This window comes from Labrus mixtus, chromosome 12 (genome assembly GCF_963584025.1).
Source record: "Labrus mixtus chromosome 12, fLabMix1.1, whole genome shotgun sequence".
Taxonomy (NCBI): domain Eukaryota; kingdom Metazoa; phylum Chordata; class Actinopteri; order Labriformes; family Labridae; genus Labrus; species Labrus mixtus.
In genome coordinates, this window is record NC_083623.1 from 14092355 (window position 1) to 14108557 (window position 16203).

The following is a 16203-nucleotide window of genomic DNA, read 5'->3' on the forward strand; positions in this document are numbered from 1 at the left end:
AAACAGAAGAAAGACCGAGCAATGTTTCTTACATTGTCAAACAAAACCAAAAGAAAGGGAAATGACTCGACATCACGCACCATTCACAAATTAAGTGAAGTTAATCTCATAGCACGGACATCTGAATTCAGAAAAGGAAAAAAAGAGACGATATGTGAGAGGGTCAGATGGGCATGAATGAAATAAACATTCACACTTTTAAAAAATTGTAAGTTTAGAAGGAAATTACCATGTAAAAAAAAATTCTATTTCATATTAATTTCCAATAAAAGCAAACTTGTTTGCACACACAGGCACCTGATGATCCGCAGCCAAATATTTACCAAGTTTGGACATTATATGAAATCACTCTTGCTATGCAAACTGGTGAGCAAAAGAAACATAGTGAAATACCAGACCCCATGTTTGGATACGGGGCCTCCAGTGGTTGAGTGAGCTTTGACCTAAAATAGGTCTGAGAATGTGGATATGCTCTATGAATAGAGATAAAACAGACCCTGGAGTGGGGGGAAAATCAAAAAGATAAAATAACTTGAGGGCCTGCAAATAAACCTTTTAGACTTTAGTGCAGAAAAATGGTTTCAGTGTTAGATGGCGGTTTGCAGAGGGCATGGGAAAAGCTGCACTGACAGAGAAAAAAACGTTGGTTCTTTTGAACTGTGATGTGCTCATGTGGCCAGAACGTGAAGTCTGAAAGGATTTCTGTGATTTAAGAGCAGATTCTGACAACAGGATATGAATTTTGCGGTTGTTTTTAAGAAGTGCTTAAGCAAAAGAGCAGACATAATGGACCACATGGTGAGTGTTACAGGAACAGTTATTGTCTTTTTGTGGTTGCTTTTATCAAAAATTCTGGACATTTTCTGTTTTGTCCATAATTATGAAAACACTTGAAAGGAGTATTTACCAGTATGTTTAGATTTTATTATAATATTTCAATACCTACACCAAAGATTTCTTTCCTGTTTCAAAAGAAAAGAAACATCGAAACAACATCCATTTGTAAAAAAAAAAAAAAGAAGACTATTTTATGAAATGAATAGAGGAAAATGTTAATTTCTTAAAGGACAACTGTGAGTACCATCGTTTGCCACTAGAGGGCGCAAACAATCCCCTGCGTACAGAAAACCGGATAAAACGCCAACTAACACCTCTAAGACAGTAACACCACAAGAGGCTGTAAAAACATAGGATCGCAATGCCCCATTTTTTTATGTAAATCAAATGCCTTCATAAATGAGAGTAATTGAGATGATTAAATCTGAAACTTTGTCATTCATATGATGAAATGAAACCTCATGACATTTTACATGTGTATAAGGGCCCAGAGGTAGTCACGCGGGGTCTCACGGAGCCCTGTTATAATTTGGACTCTCCCGGGTGTCTGCGGTCCCTCCTCCGTCAAACGTCAGAAAGTAGCTGTATAAAAAACATGCGAGTCCATAGCGAGCGCTCAAAGTCGCTCATCCCTCGTCAAGCTGCCAGTGTGCGGTCTGCCTGCTCACAGACAACACAGCTGCTGCACGACACTTCACCAAGACAGAGAGAAGAAGAGAAACACAGCGAGCTGGTAAATCTTCTGGCCTGAGAATGCAAAAGAAAAATCTGCTTGTTTTCAGTAATATATTTATTCCGGACAAAAGTCACATATGCGGGACTTTTATTTAAGTACAGTCTAATGGGCGAGTTCAAACTTGGATTTTTGCTGATAACAAAAGGGGCTGCCGCACGAAAACGAACTAAGTGAGGAGTTTCTCACCATTAGCTCGAGAGGAAACAACAGAAACAATATCAGGTCAGTTTGATTTACAGGCTACAGACTTACACTGACATTGGCTGACCGTTTCAACTACCGAGCGAACCAGATGCACAGAGAAAGATGCATCTGGGAAAAGTTTTACTTTTTGTCCTCCTCCTGAACTGCGCGACTTTGAGCTCTTCTCTGTCAACCTGTGCCACCGTGGATATCGACCATGTGAAACGGAAGAGGGTCGAGGCGATACGAGGGCAGATTTTAAGCAAGCTCCGGTTGACGACTATCCCGCACTCCCTGGGACCGAATAAGATCCCGTATCAGATCCAGGCGTTGTATAACAGCACCAAGGAGCTGCTGGAGGAGCTGAGGAGGGACCGACAGCAGAGCTGCGGTCAAGACAACACAGAGACCGAGTACTACGCCAAAGAGATTTACAAATTCAACATGGTCTACGGACCAACCGAAAACAGTGAGTATGACCATTCTTCTGGCAGATACTGCCTTGAGTGCCAGGAGTGCACGGGTCAGCATAGGGCGCAATTACGCGTGCCATGGACGCACCAATCGCCCTTTCATTGAAAAATATCAAGGATTGTCATAGCTCATGATTTGCCGATTTTGTTTATCACTAAAGTCTGATTTGGTTGGTTTTTAGATTACATTCATGATCCCCTCCTGACCTGTTTTCAGGTCATAGAATGTTGATCAATCCATTTATCTGTCATGCTTATTTTTCCACTACAAGTTAATTTACCCTGTTAATATATCCCTCTGCTCCTCTATTGTTAGAATACATAATAACCCTCATCTTCTTCTCTATTGATAGAAAAATAAAGCGTTACGAATGGACAAATATTCTTCAATAGTTGGACTGCAGACACAAGATGACAATTCTTAGTATATGTGTGTGTGTAGGATCAATCTCACCTGCCATTCTACCTCAATTGACTTATAAAGTAGCTGTGCTTCCACAGTCATCTTGTATGTTCATGTTATCACAGCCTTAACCTTCAGCGGATAAATGTGAAAATACCTTATAATTGTTTTTACGTTCATCTTTCTGCACATTAAAGCTTAAACATGCCAGTGAAGCAGCAATACCCATATGTTTCAACAGCAGAGGACTTTAAATACAACAAAATATGTATGAACCTGTTAGCTGAACCTGCTGTGCACCCTGTTACTGTGGTGCTCACCAACCTGTTTCAGTCTATCGCCATGTGTTCCAGGAAAGTCTCTCTCTTTCTCCTCCAGACTCCTCTCTTCCTCCTCTTGTTTTTTTTTTTGTCTTCCATCAAGCCCATTCGTCTCCCCAGATGTTCCCACTTCCTTTCCAGTCAGGCCCAAATGAGAGGGACATCTGCCCAGACGCACAGGGATGCCTTTAGGACAAGAAGTAGGAAAAGTTAGTAGAGGTGGATAGGAAAAGGAGCTCAGCATTAGTCTGGATTGCGGGATTAAGCTGGAGATTGAAATGACCCCTGTGGTAGTTTTGGACAGTCTAATACCCACACAGGTGGTCCAGGAGCATGAGGTCACTGACAGATCTGCTCAGGTTTAACTTTGCTGAATGGAGTGATAAACTGAGCCCACCTTATTTTCACTTAATCATAATAGGCAACATTTCACTACTCGTTTTTTAAAAAAAGGCTTTATTTTGTTTGTGAACTCTTTGATTAAATTAAAAGTATGTGTGAATGTATGTATCTGACAGGTCCTGTCAGTTTCACATTGTTTTCACTCCATGTGATTTGTGTTCAACCTCTATTTGGCGACTATTTCTTCAATAAAACTAAAAGCTCTGAACTGGAAGTGGAAAACCTCTGCTGAGAGGGACATGTGTCAGCACTTGAGGGAGATTCATGCAGCATGTGCTCTGAGTGAGCCTGGATTACTTAAATGAGTAGGGTAAATGCTGTGTGTGTGTGTGTGTGTGTGTGTGTGTGTGTGTGTGTGTGTGTGTGTGTGTGTGTGTGGAGCAGCCAAAAAGGGCCTCATGGTCCAGAGCAAAGCCAACACCATTGCATCACAGCCCCCTTTGAAATCAACAGGTGTTTCTCAAAAGACCTATTTTCCCCAGAAAAGTTCTGTTTTGAATTTGAGTAAATGGTTTTGACAAAAGCAGCAGGAAGTGTGTGCCTTGAGTCAGTGTGTTGGATTTAAAGTGATAGTTTTGTTTTAGATTCAAAGATTTACGATACAAGAATGGATTTTAGCTGAGGGGGTTTTTGTGCTCTTATTGTCTTTAGTTTGGATGAGATTAGCAGAAAAACAAAGTGAAAATGGCAGAAAGTCAATACAACAGCTGCACCAACATACAGTATTAGTAGCTGCATGTGTGTGTGCCCTAGTGAATGTCTTTAATTCTCAGATACTAAAAATGTCGACAAGTTAATAACATTCAGCAGTTTTGAATATTTGAATCCTAAAACTGTTGTACTGGCATGACAGAGTCTATGTGTCCAAGATGATCTAATACTTGTAAAAATAGCCTGTATATTCATGTGCAAACACTGAGACGGCTTAATGTGTTTTTCAGATGTTGGAGCAGGCGAGATGAACAGTTTGATATTATAAAACTGTGCTTAAGCCTCATTGTACTGAGGCAGGTTCAGCTGGTGTTTCTCATATTTTTTTAAACTAAGTGGCATAACACATCAGTGGATTAACATAAAAGATGTATGCAAGATACATAAAAAAAAAGTTTAATTCTGAATACTATGCAGCGTTATCATGTTTTCAGTTTCAAAATGAGTAAATAAGGTTGAAAAGGTTTTGTACTCTTGCCTCAATAAGTTGTCTGAATTGGACAAGTGGTGTCTGATCCAAAGCCTATTTATAGAAGTTTTAAGAAGACATTTTACATTTCAATAAGTCCAAGTAAAATAAATTGCACAATTTGTCAACAACAACACATAAAATGTCTCTGATTGGACACTGAGGACATAAATTGTTAGAATTTTCTTTTTTGCAAATCACAGTTAAAAAAAAAATGGAAATGAATCGCTCTCGTGATTTATAGTCCTGTGACCATGCTTAATTTGGCATAGTTACGTTTAGGCACAAACATGACTTGGTTCGGTTTAGGGAAACATCGTGATTTAGGTTAAAATGACTACACTGAGGTCAGAGGAGCTTTGTTGTCATGGTGACAACAATAAACGCTGGCTGAGATTAGGGATTGGCTTCGGGCCGTCTGCATTACTCTAGTGTTTTTTTTTTTGTGATCTGTCCATCCACCACAACTGTGTTGCTCTTTTCATAATTACTACAACCACTAGAGGGCTTTATCATTGGAACATAAACATGTCATTCAGAGACACTCACTGAAATGAATGATAATTTAGCTCTACTCATGAGAACAGTCTCCAGATCATAGAATAGACCCACAAATGACTTTCAAAGATAAGACTCTAATTAGCATCACAATGACGTTTTTGCAACAGTCTCTTTGTGACATCAAAGATCTGGAGTCCACTCTTAAGTCTGCTTCTGCTTTGACTTTAAAACAGCACATCAAAAGGTTTGGTCAAATATTTAATACATTTAAATCTCTTCCAGGTGCCGCTAGGTAGCTTTAGTGGACAGAGTCAGGCCAGCCGTTTCCTTCTGCTTTCAATCATTGTGCTAAGCTAACGGGCTGTAGCTTCATTTACTGCAGAGTTATAATGCTCTTTTCTCACTCTTGGCAAGATAGCATGTAAGACTTAAATATTCCTTTACAGTAGACTGTGATTTAACCCAATAGATGAACACTCAGCCACCTTGTGCTGTTTTTCCCTGTGGTATAACATGAACAGTAGTCTGTCTTTATGTTCTATAATTCTGACTCTGAGCCAGTGACATCACTCTCTTTCCCTGTTTTAATATAGACAACGTGAAGCGTTCTGAGTGTAAACTGTTGACCTGTGGTGGATCTGAAGCAGCTCTGCGAACTAACACCAGAGTCTGCGACAGGTGAAAAAGAAGCACAGAGCTTCTGGATGGCTGAGAAATTACTGCATCGAGAGGCTGCGAGAGGCAAACATCAGAAAGATTTCCTTTTATAGCATGGCACGCACGCAGAATCTGGCATATGTCAATGCCCAACGCTGGTTTGTGGAGTCATCAAGGGAAGAGAGGGGGTCCAAAAAGTTGTCAGTGGCACTGAAGATAACAGGGTCTTTGATATGCAGATACCAGGAAGGTGAAGTCACATTTACCTCAATAAATGCCGCTTTTCTAATACAGTCATTTCTGTTCCACCAAATATAGACAAAATATGTTTGCATAACAGTGAGGAATTTTGATAAGGCAAGAAACCAACTAATCATTCAAGCTGAGATGATGAATGAAGTGCCAGCCATTCAAGATTCAGTCAACCTTTTTGTTTATGGGTTTGCAAGTCTTCTATTGTAAAGAAAAAAAAAATCAATATGATAGGTGTAGTTTAAAGGCTTTATATGCAATTTTTTTCAGAGTCCTATCTTAAGTTTGTTTATATCGTCGGGACGGCCGGCCGACTCCTCCCCTCGCGTATAAAAGTTGTTTAATTGAGGGACTAGAGAAAAGAAGAATAACATACTGTACACACTGCTTAACTGCGTTTCTAGATCACGCAGTGTGAAGATACGAGCATAATAAAGATAACTAGCATTAGCATGCTAACACAACAATGCACCACGAGTTGTTTTGGTTTCATGCTGGTGCTCAAGGGCGACATCTGCTGGATGAAAAAAATCGCATACTGTATAAAGGCTTTAATGGACTGTGAGTCATTATAAATGCACAACTTATCATCTATCACATGAACGTTAGCATGACAGACAAACACGCTTAGGTCATGGCACCTATGTCATTCCAATGCTGAAGTTTTCTCCCAAAATCTCCTGAGAGTCACGGCAACAGCAACAGCAACTCTCTAGGGTCAAAACAGTCCAACAGTACAGCTGTCTACAATAAAAAATAAAAAAGGGAAGGAATTTATTGCATAAAGTTCTGTTTCTCTTTTAAGCGTAACTAAAATAACTCGCATCAGGGGAATCAAAAATAGTCTTCTTCTAACATGTGTTATGTGGGGAGAAAGGCTTACACAGTTGATGTTCTTTAAAAAAGAAATAAATTGAGATGTCCATTAATCGATTGAGAAGCATCATTGCAGTTTTCGATTCTGAATAGTAAGTAATTGCGACGTGTCTTCGCTTTGTTCCACTGTTTAATTTAATTTTTCCTGGTTTTGGAGTGTTGATCAGAGAGAAGACATACTTTGATTAAATCTTAAATACTTCTAACAATGGAGAACAACATGTTGTTTTAATGTACCTGAGGTGAGAGTAAAAAAAGGAATGTTAGAATAAAAGAACCGATGTTGAAATAGTACTTCTCTTTAAGTTTTGCCCCTTTTTCGCTCAAACAACAGTTACTGAGAAACATTCCTTTTTTCCATTCAACAAAGTTAGCTTGGTTTTCTTTTTGCTCTTCTCTTCTCTTCTGTAACAGAAAATCAAGTTTTGAAAACACTTAGAGGATGTGTGTGTCCTTAGTGAAACTCGATAACCTGATGTGGAAAAAGTTGTGTTTAATCCATTCCTCATCAGCTCACTTTCATGACTTAGTGGGACTATTGAAAAGAACAGAAGCAGGTTTTTATGGTACAAGCAACATAGGTCTACGAGCTTTTCTGTCAAATACAAAAACCTGAGAACTTTAATTTCAACTGTTAAACCTCTATGAAGGGTCCAACAATGTGAGATTCTGTGATTTTATTTTCAAAAGTTGATGTAGCTGCAGCTTTTTTGGACGTACACCGCTTGTATTCCATCTGATCCAGATAAGAAATTGAAAGCCTGGTTTCTGTCATAACGTAAAATTGTATTCTCTCTGTTTCAGATGATCTGCTCTACTGCCCAAAAGGCATCACCTCTAAAGTTTTCCGCTTCAACGTCTCTGCCATGGAAAGGAACTCAACCAACCTCTTCAGAGCAGAGTTTCGTGCTCTGAGGGTGCCAAACCCAAGTGCCAAGAGGAATGAACAGCGGATTGAGCTCTACCAGGTGCGTAAAGGTACCGTTTCCTTGTACTTCTACCAAGATCAAAGGCAAAACTCACAGCCAAGGCTAAAAGGGGGTTAAATGTGACTTGCTTTCATATATTTTAGTTATAAGATATTTTCATTTCTCCTTTGTCAAAGATGTATCTTACGTAAGGTGGTTAGTTGTTCTTCACCACATGATTTCAAACCCTAATTGGGTCAAGTGTCGACTAAGAGAGCCAACTAAAATCAGATTGTGGTTGCAGGCATGGATACAGTCAGCCCAAAAGGCAAAGAAGCTTAACAGGCTTGCAGAATGTTTTCAGAACCAGGGCAGAGTTAGTGCAGCGCTGGCAGCCAAGCGCTAATAGAGTCCTGGTTTTGGTTATGTATTGGTCTTGAACATTTAGCTCTCATAACAGTATGCAACATTTACTAAGTGGTTAGAAAGAGTTTCTGCTTAGTGATGAAACAACGCTACACACAGGTTGTAATCAAAGTCCTCAGGTCCCTGTTATTTGATCATAAAGTCCACACAGTACAAGTTTTAAAAAAAAGTTAGCAAAGTAAGTAAGAGTGTGCGTGCAAGTTGTTATTGAAGAGCTAGCCTCATACACTAGATAGATTTTCTATAAAATCAATGACTTTGTCCACATTTCCTTTTTTGATATTGGAAGCATAAATAGGCAACGTTGTACTGCATTGCTCTAATTAGCATTAGCTCCACTTTTATAAGGTGGTTATGTCCAAACGGCAACCTCTGGTCTTGAAAAATGAAGCCAATGCAGAAGTGTAAAATCCTGCAGTTCATCGAGTGTCTGCTTGAGGCTGGCTCCAGGATCACTGGAAGTCACATACACACAACAGGCAAAAAAAGCCAGTTTTTACAGCATAAATAAACATGTTTACTGCTTGGTACAAAAAAAAAAATAGGTCTGATTAGTTATTATCATCACTGGCACACACTGTACGGAAGCTGAATTTTTAAAAAACAGCTCCGTTTGGATTTAGGCTTAAAACCTGCCTCAGCTCCGACTCTAAGCCTGTCGTTAAGATTGACTGGAAGTTCGGACAGCATTTCCAGCATGGCGGCTGCATTCCCTCTGAGCATAAAGAACAACTATGTTTTGTTTTTTAATGGTTTTATTAAGTGTTAAAACAGAGTGGGAGAGTGGGAAAGAGTGGGAAATCACGTGAAGTCATCAGCGGGTCGTGTATGTCCTTTAAACAATTTGAAATACTCATCTAAAGCCTTGTTGCGTAATAAACCAAGGACTACTGGAAAATATCAATAATTAGTTAAATGAACAATAAAAACAGAATTGTTAGTTTTCCTATGCTCATAATTTGTTATGTTGGGTGGTTGGTCAGTCCACCCTTTCCGTCGAGACAGAAGTATTTTTTTAGGGCCATTTGCCCTTTATAAGCTAGGACTGCAAAAGAGAGACAGGATATATTGGGAGGAGAGAGTGAGGGATGACATGAGGCAGAAGGCGCCAATCTACTAACTGAGCGCCCCTACAGCAATATATGAACAACTTCTTGATGGATTCCCCTGAAGATTTGCATGGTGCCCAAAGGATGAATCCTAATGGTTAGGGTGCATCCCTGAGTGGGGTATCCCGATTTGCAGCTTGTTCTTACTCGTTGCATCTCAACATCTATAACATTACAAATATAGTTCATTTATTCAGGACCATAGTCAATTAATCCTGTTAAAATGAATCACTGAGGTGTTCCCTTCCAACAATGCAGCAGCCAATATGTCCTCCTTCTAAGTTTTGATTCTGCTCCTAAATGGTCTGTATTTGTTTTGACCAGAGAAGGTAGGCGGTTTTAAGGCACCCCTCTCAGTTTGCCAGTTATCAAGGCAAACAAACAGATGTTGCATTGATGGAAGCGGGCAAGGGAAATGGTTCAGATAATTGATTCTACCCGACCTAAAAAGTAAAAAGCCTCTGAATTATTCTAAAAAGCTCCATGACCAGAAACGTGGTAAAATTAGGATACATTTGTTGGAGATGCTTTTGAAAAATGGGTTAGAGGTTAGAGTGCAGAAAGGTTTGAAGAACGATGCATAGCTGGCTAAACACTGAAGCTTCAGGCTGGGGGTGACAGCTTTCTCCAATGTTTGGAATTCGGATTGCAGTACTCATTGAAACGCTGCGTGTCACAAGTTAAATATTACTCCATTAAGAATGCTTCACAAAGCAGCTAGCTCAACTGTTTTTAGACACTTTATTTAACCTAAGGCCCATATATACGGTTTCATTTTTTTAGTAGGGTAATCACATTCTCTAACCTCATAAGGAGCATGGTTCATTACAAGTGATCTCTTAGCGCACTCCTCAACACCTCACACCACATAATGCTTTCACACACACCCACAATTTCACCGCTGATAATACGGATTGAACACACCTCATAACTCTGGTTGTTGGTTAATTTAATTTGTGTTATAATAAATCATTAGTTTTCTTTAGTAAACTTCGGACTCCTCCTGTCTTTTGTTATTACCCACAAGCTGGGTTATGTACGGAAGCGTATTGCATTCATGTGGGCATTTTTTTTTTCTCCTGGTTTCTTGTTATAACGAGATAAAGATCTTGTTATTACAGCATAAAGATATCGTTATAACGAGAAAAGACACACATTACAAAGACTAAAAAGATACTAATGAAGTTAATGAAGTTTGCATTGTGGCAGGCAGAGAAGGGAGGAAGATCAAAAGGCAACGATGACGGTTGATGATGGTTATTGATTTGATTGTGTTTTATTTTCATCTTGGTTTAAGGCATTGGGAAATATCATCTTTGAGTAATACAGATGGTATTCTCATGAGCTTGTCGACTTAGCGCAGACATCTGAAGGCGTTAAGGTTGTTCAGACGGAAAGCAAAGCACAATCTGACCTACTTGACATAGCGTTATTCTTCCAGGATCAGTTAAATAGATATGCTATGCTTCACCGATATAAAGTCATGCGTCTGAATTGCATTCAAGCTGGCTACGTGGTGTCTCAAGATACGCTTAGGCATTTACTGAAAATACTTTAACCCCATGAAAAACAACTGCGGCGCCGGAATCGCCTGCTACGGTGTTTATACTAAAACCACTGGTGTACTGTACACTCCCATAAACGAACCCGCGCCTCCTCATCTACTAATGCTTTTCTCGTTATAACGAGATCTTTATCTCGTAATAATGAGATCTTTATCTCGTAAAAATAATGAGATCTTTTCTTGTTATAACGAGATCTTTTCACGTTATAACAAGATCTTTATCTCGTAATAATGAGATCTTTTCTTGTTATAAAGAGATCTTTATCTCGTAATAACAAGAAACCAGGCAAAAAAAAAATCCCCACATGAATGCAATACACTTCCGTAGTTATGACATCTGATAATAAGAATAATGAGACGTTTCTTTGATATATCACAGTTTCTTCTTACACCAACACCCTGTCCAGTCCTATACATTCTATTTTATATGATATTTTAGTTAATTCGCCTGAGAGTATTGAAGTATATGATAAGAACACTTGTCACAGTGACGCCCTGTTATTTCTTTGCAGATTGTGAGGCCTAATGAACACATCAGGAAACAACGCTACATCGGAGCCAAGAATGTGTTGACCAAAGGAACCCCAGAGTGGGTCTCCTTTGATGTGACTGAAACAGTGAGAGAATGGCTGCTGAACAGAGGTGAGTCCACACTCTTTTTTTGAACATGAATCCTACTTATCACTCAAGCTTGAACTCAGGAACATTAACATCATTTCTTTTAAACATTCTTAAGCTTCAAAGATTATTTTTTTCAATTCTTATAAAATTGACTATTGTTTTTTTTTTCTTCTTTTCTAAAAATTGTGTTTTTCCAGGAAGTAATCTGGGTTTGGAAATCAGCGTGCACTGTCCCTGCCACACCTTCAACCCAAATGGTGACATCATTGACAATGAGAACGAGGTGCTGGATGTGAAGTTTAAAGGTGGGCTTTCACAATAATTTTTCATATTTATTTATTTATGCCAGGTGTTTTAAACAGTTTTGTTGATGTGTCTGTTCAGCTATCTTTCCCGTAAGTGTAGATGCAATGGTTCATTTCTCACTTTGGCTAATTTAGGGTTAGTTTAGAGGTAGTGGTGATGGATGGATTTTATCGTGAAACTGAACTTTTGACTGGTTCAACTCCTTCCTCAGAGGACAAAAAAATACACTTTTATGTCAGAAAAGCCTTTTTTTCTTAGTTTCTTCTCTTTTTGAAAGTGTTTTCATTCCTGCATTGTGTAACGGAATTACAGGGATGATCGCTTTATAGTCAATAATTTTGCAAATTGTATACTCAGATTGAAAAATCTGAAAAAAAAAAGAAAATGAAACAAAAGCCACATAATGATTGGTTTTAAGTGAAGCTCAATCGTGTCTATAATTAAGGCGTGGATGGAGATGAGGAATACAAGCGCTTGGATCTGGATCACCTGAACAAGAAAAAGGATCAGTTCCGACCACACCTTATCCTCATGATGATCCCACCACATCGCCTGGAGTCTCAGTCTACACGACGACGCAAGAGAGCCCTAGACACCGACTACTGTTTCTCGTAAGGGATACATCAATCATCAGACAGATCTAAAAACGATGTCTCTAAATTCTCTAACTTCAAAATTGTGAAAAGCATGTGCTGACCTTGTTTCAGCTGGTTAAAGCTATATCTAGTACATGTATGCTTTAGCTAGTTCAAATAGTGATGTAAGTATTGATTGAAATGTGATCAAAAATCTTTTATTACAAAAATCTTCTCACACTACTGTTGTTGTGCAACCTCATCACAGAACCACCGAAGAGAGCTGCTGTGTTCGTAAGCTCCACATCGATTTCAGACGCGACTTGGACTGGAAGTGGATCCATGAGCCCAGTGGTTACGACGCCAACTACTGCTCCGGGCCCTGCCCTTACCTGAGGAGTTCAGACACAACACACAGCTCGGTAAGAAGGCTCCAACAACAGGGATATTGCACAGAGGAGTTGTTTGAGGTACCCACAGTGAAATTTAGGAAAGTCAGAGAGTGAGGTTTATAGAACAAGAGTCAGATCGCACAAGAAAAAATATTGTTTTTGAATTAATAACATATCCGACCTGTGACCTAGGTGATTTATGACTACGTTATTTTCGAAGGAAAGTTTAGCAGGGACCATAAGAAAGAGTGAAACAGCTTTGCAAGTGACTTCAATCAAGTAACTGTCCCGAAAACAATTTCAGATAAGAAGCATTGTGTCTTATCAAAAAAATAGGGCTTTTACTTTATAAAGCACTACGAAAGTGTTACCATACTTTACTTTTTCAAGCCTGGGAGTTTCTTTTTACAGGTGTAACTATGTGGTGTGCATACCAGGTGATCTAAATCTGACTTTGGCTCACAGTGCTTGGCAACTCTCGGTAGCTCAGAATGTGAGCGGTCGTTCACTTTCTCCAGAGTGAACTTCATGAGCTTAAAACCGAAACTCTCAAGTTTACCAGACGTTCATGTAGCGCTTTCAAGCACAGAACTGGTGGTATGGTAACAGTCCAGCTTGAGAGCAAAAGGAAAAGCAATCAAAGTAATGATTTGATCAGCAAATGACTCTGTATCCTCTTTAAACAGTTATCTGCATGCATGTGCAGCTAACTATCCACTCTGCGACATCATTTCTCACTACCAACTCCATTCTTTCTTACCTGGCAAGTTGCTAGCAGCCGTAAACAAAAATTATGCACTGAAACAGAAGGCTTTGCCAGGAGTCCATTATCACTAACCGTTGGCGACAGGAGAAAGCCAGAAAAGTTGTCGGCCGTTTCCAAAAGGCCCAAAGTCCATTTGGTGATGTGTCAGTGGCAACATCCACTTGTCAATGGTCACGTTTTTAATTTATTCTAAGCCTTGGTAACAAGGCTAACTTGTAGCCGCTTTAAGCGCATTGTTTTGGTTCCCTAGCCAACAAATGCACAATATGATTGAGTTCAAAATATTTAAGGACATACTTTTTGTAGACCTGTGGGAGGGTTTAAGCTAGCAAATAAATGAACAAGATTCCATCCCTTACAAGACAACCAAGACAAAATAATCAACACTGTATTTACTACTTGAAACTTAATTTATGTCCTATGTGCTTCCCACTAGCTGCTGAGCCTGTACAACACTCTGAACCCAGAGGCATCAGCCTCCCCCTGCTGTGTCCCTCAGGACCTGGAACCCCTCACTATACTTTACTACTCTGGACGGACCCCCAAAGTCGAGCAGCTTTCCAACATGATCGTCAAGTCCTGCAAGTGTAGCTGAGGAAGACGTAAAGGGCGAGATAGAATGGCTGAATTTATAAGTTACTGAAGAAACCCATGCTGATTGACTTTTGGACTCTTAGCTGTGATAAATACCTAAACTGACCCTGTAGCCTCATTGCCAAGTTCTGAACCACTCTGGAGGAGGTGACACCTTTTGTAGGATGCAGATTTTTCTTTAAAACTTGAGGTCTTGTGTTTGTATTTTTTTTGTGTTTTCTCTTCCTAACCCTGGTCAGTTCTGGAAGCCCAACCCAAGCAAAACTTGATCTTGCAATTAAAGTTTGATCTTAAATGATCCTTCTAGATAGTAAAAAGGTTGACATGACCATCCCAAAGCATATTGTTTAAATCTACAGTATCCATGAAAAACATGTCCAGGAGATTTGTAATGGACAATGAAAGACAGAGACTTTAAGTACCTGTTCTGCTTCAGAACGGGACATATTTTAGAAATGTACAGTCTCTAATTTGTCAGTAGAGCAGCTTTCTTGTTTGATATTTGCAATGGTCACAAAAATCAATGTTCTCCTGGATGGTTCTTTCTGTCTGGAATTTACCGTGAACCTTTGTCAGACAGCGCACACTTTCTTCAAACACAAAAGGAGAAAGGACAGACTTGCTGCTGTATCCAAAGCTGTGGTCGGGGGAAAAGGAGAGCAGAGAGAATGCCTGTCAGATATGCAATGGAAAGTGAATGAACAGAAATGTTGAGCCAAGCCTTTTTTTTTTTCTTTTTTTTTTGGTCAGCCAGCAGCAATGGTAGTTTTTGTCGCATCGATTAGAATGGATGGAGGAGGAAGAATCAGAAAGATCAAGAAAGAAGAAGAAGAGGGGAACCTGTGGAAGTGAAAAACTGTGATGGAAACTAGCCATGAGCACACTCTGCCATTCACTGGAAGTCCTCATCCTGAACAGATTCAAATTATTCCTGGGACATCAAAGAATATGCTGGAAAAGGAACTTGTGTTATGCAACAGGTTTTTATGAGATTTATTTTACATTAGTAGCAGATTTGGTCTGTTATACAACTTTTCATATAGGGATTCTTACACTGACTGGGACCTAAAATTGACGTGTATCTCCTTCTAATCAAAGTGGAAAAACTTCATTAAACGGAACATTTCCTTGTGATTAAGAAAGAATATGCAACTCTTTATTCAAGCATGTTTAAGCTTACCTTTTGTATTAGATCCATAATATGTTCGACTTATTGTATTGAAAAGAAAGCCAGATGGGAACACTTTTACGTGAGAAATAACAGGAAATGGTCAAATACTTGGTGGTTTAAAAAGAAAGTGTTTACTTGTCTTTATCCCGCTGTCCTATCAACTCACCTGCCATCCTTCTTCACTCCAGCCACCTGACATGAAATCACATGTAGCCAGGATTTTGGTGTTCCCAAAACACTGAATCCTTTCATTCCCTCTGCTCTGTCTCTGTTTGTTTTGGTGCCCTTTTACAGTGTGAAGCCCTAATGGAGCAGAAAAATGAAGAAGGAGGCGGGGGGAAGTCATAACATGATGGTGGCTGGATGTACAGTTAGACCTCATTTTAAGAGTCAGGAGAGCAACTCTGAATCTCTGTACTGTTTGACTCTCACTCGGTCTGAGTCATCTTTAGATGATATTAAGGTGACCTTTGTGGCAGCAATTTTGTTGACTGACTTGTTGATCGTGATTATTATTAAAAACACAACATGACAAACCTGTTGTATCCCTTTTTAAATCAAAACGATCTCTCCAATTATAGTACTGCGTGTATTATATAATCAAGTATAACAGATCTGCTAAAGCATTTTACTCCAAATTAGAGGAAATGATGATTTTACCGGTCTTGTCTGCCATGCTGAAATGTAATTTAATAAGCTCTTTTTTTTCCGCAGAATGTTTTGGTTACATATGAACATTATTTTTCTTGCTTGAATATTACCAGTCGCACCTGTTTCCTGCAGACGCTTTTTTTCTTTTCTTCCGCAGAGTAATAAATTCTACTTCTCGTTCTCAGGAATCACAGCTTAACAGCTTTCCCAGGCAAAAAGCAATTACTCTTATTTTCAGTACATATTAATCTGCAGACATAACTTTATCCCCCTTTTTCACCAAATTGTTAGAATAAATCA

General features: G+C 39.2%; 1 protein-coding gene across 1 annotated transcript; it reads left to right on the forward strand.

Annotated features, from left to right (window-relative positions):
* The first annotated feature begins 1437 nt into the window (after positions 1 to 1437).
* LOC132985024 (transforming growth factor beta-3 proprotein-like) lies at positions 1438 to 15788 on the forward strand. The gene is made up of 7 exons (XM_061052136.1): positions 1438 to 2225; positions 7625 to 7788; positions 11340 to 11469; positions 11646 to 11753; positions 12200 to 12365; positions 12598 to 12751; positions 13924 to 15788. The coding sequence occupies exons 1-7, from the start codon at positions 1880 to 1882 to the stop codon at positions 14080 to 14082; spliced, it is 1227 nt and encodes a 408-aa protein (XP_060908119.1). The 5' UTR covers positions 1438 to 1879; the 3' UTR covers positions 14083 to 15788.
* Positions 15789 to 16203: the final 415 nt, after the last annotated feature.

What these genes read in the sequence shown, in the direction of transcription:
- LOC132985024 (XM_061052136.1), top strand. Translation starts at nt 1,880, where the DNA reads ATGCATCTGGGAAAAGTTTTACTTTTTGTCCTCCTCCTGAACTGCGCG. An exon ending in CTACGGACCAACCGAAAACA is followed by an intron (nt 2,226 to 7,624) that starts GTGAGTATGACC and finishes TCTCTGTTTCAG; the next exon opens with ATGATCTGCTCTACTGCCCA. An exon ending in GACACCGACTACTGTTTCTC is followed by an intron (nt 12,366 to 12,597) that starts GTAAGGGATACA and finishes ACCTCATCACAG; the next exon opens with AACCACCGAAGAGAGCTGCT.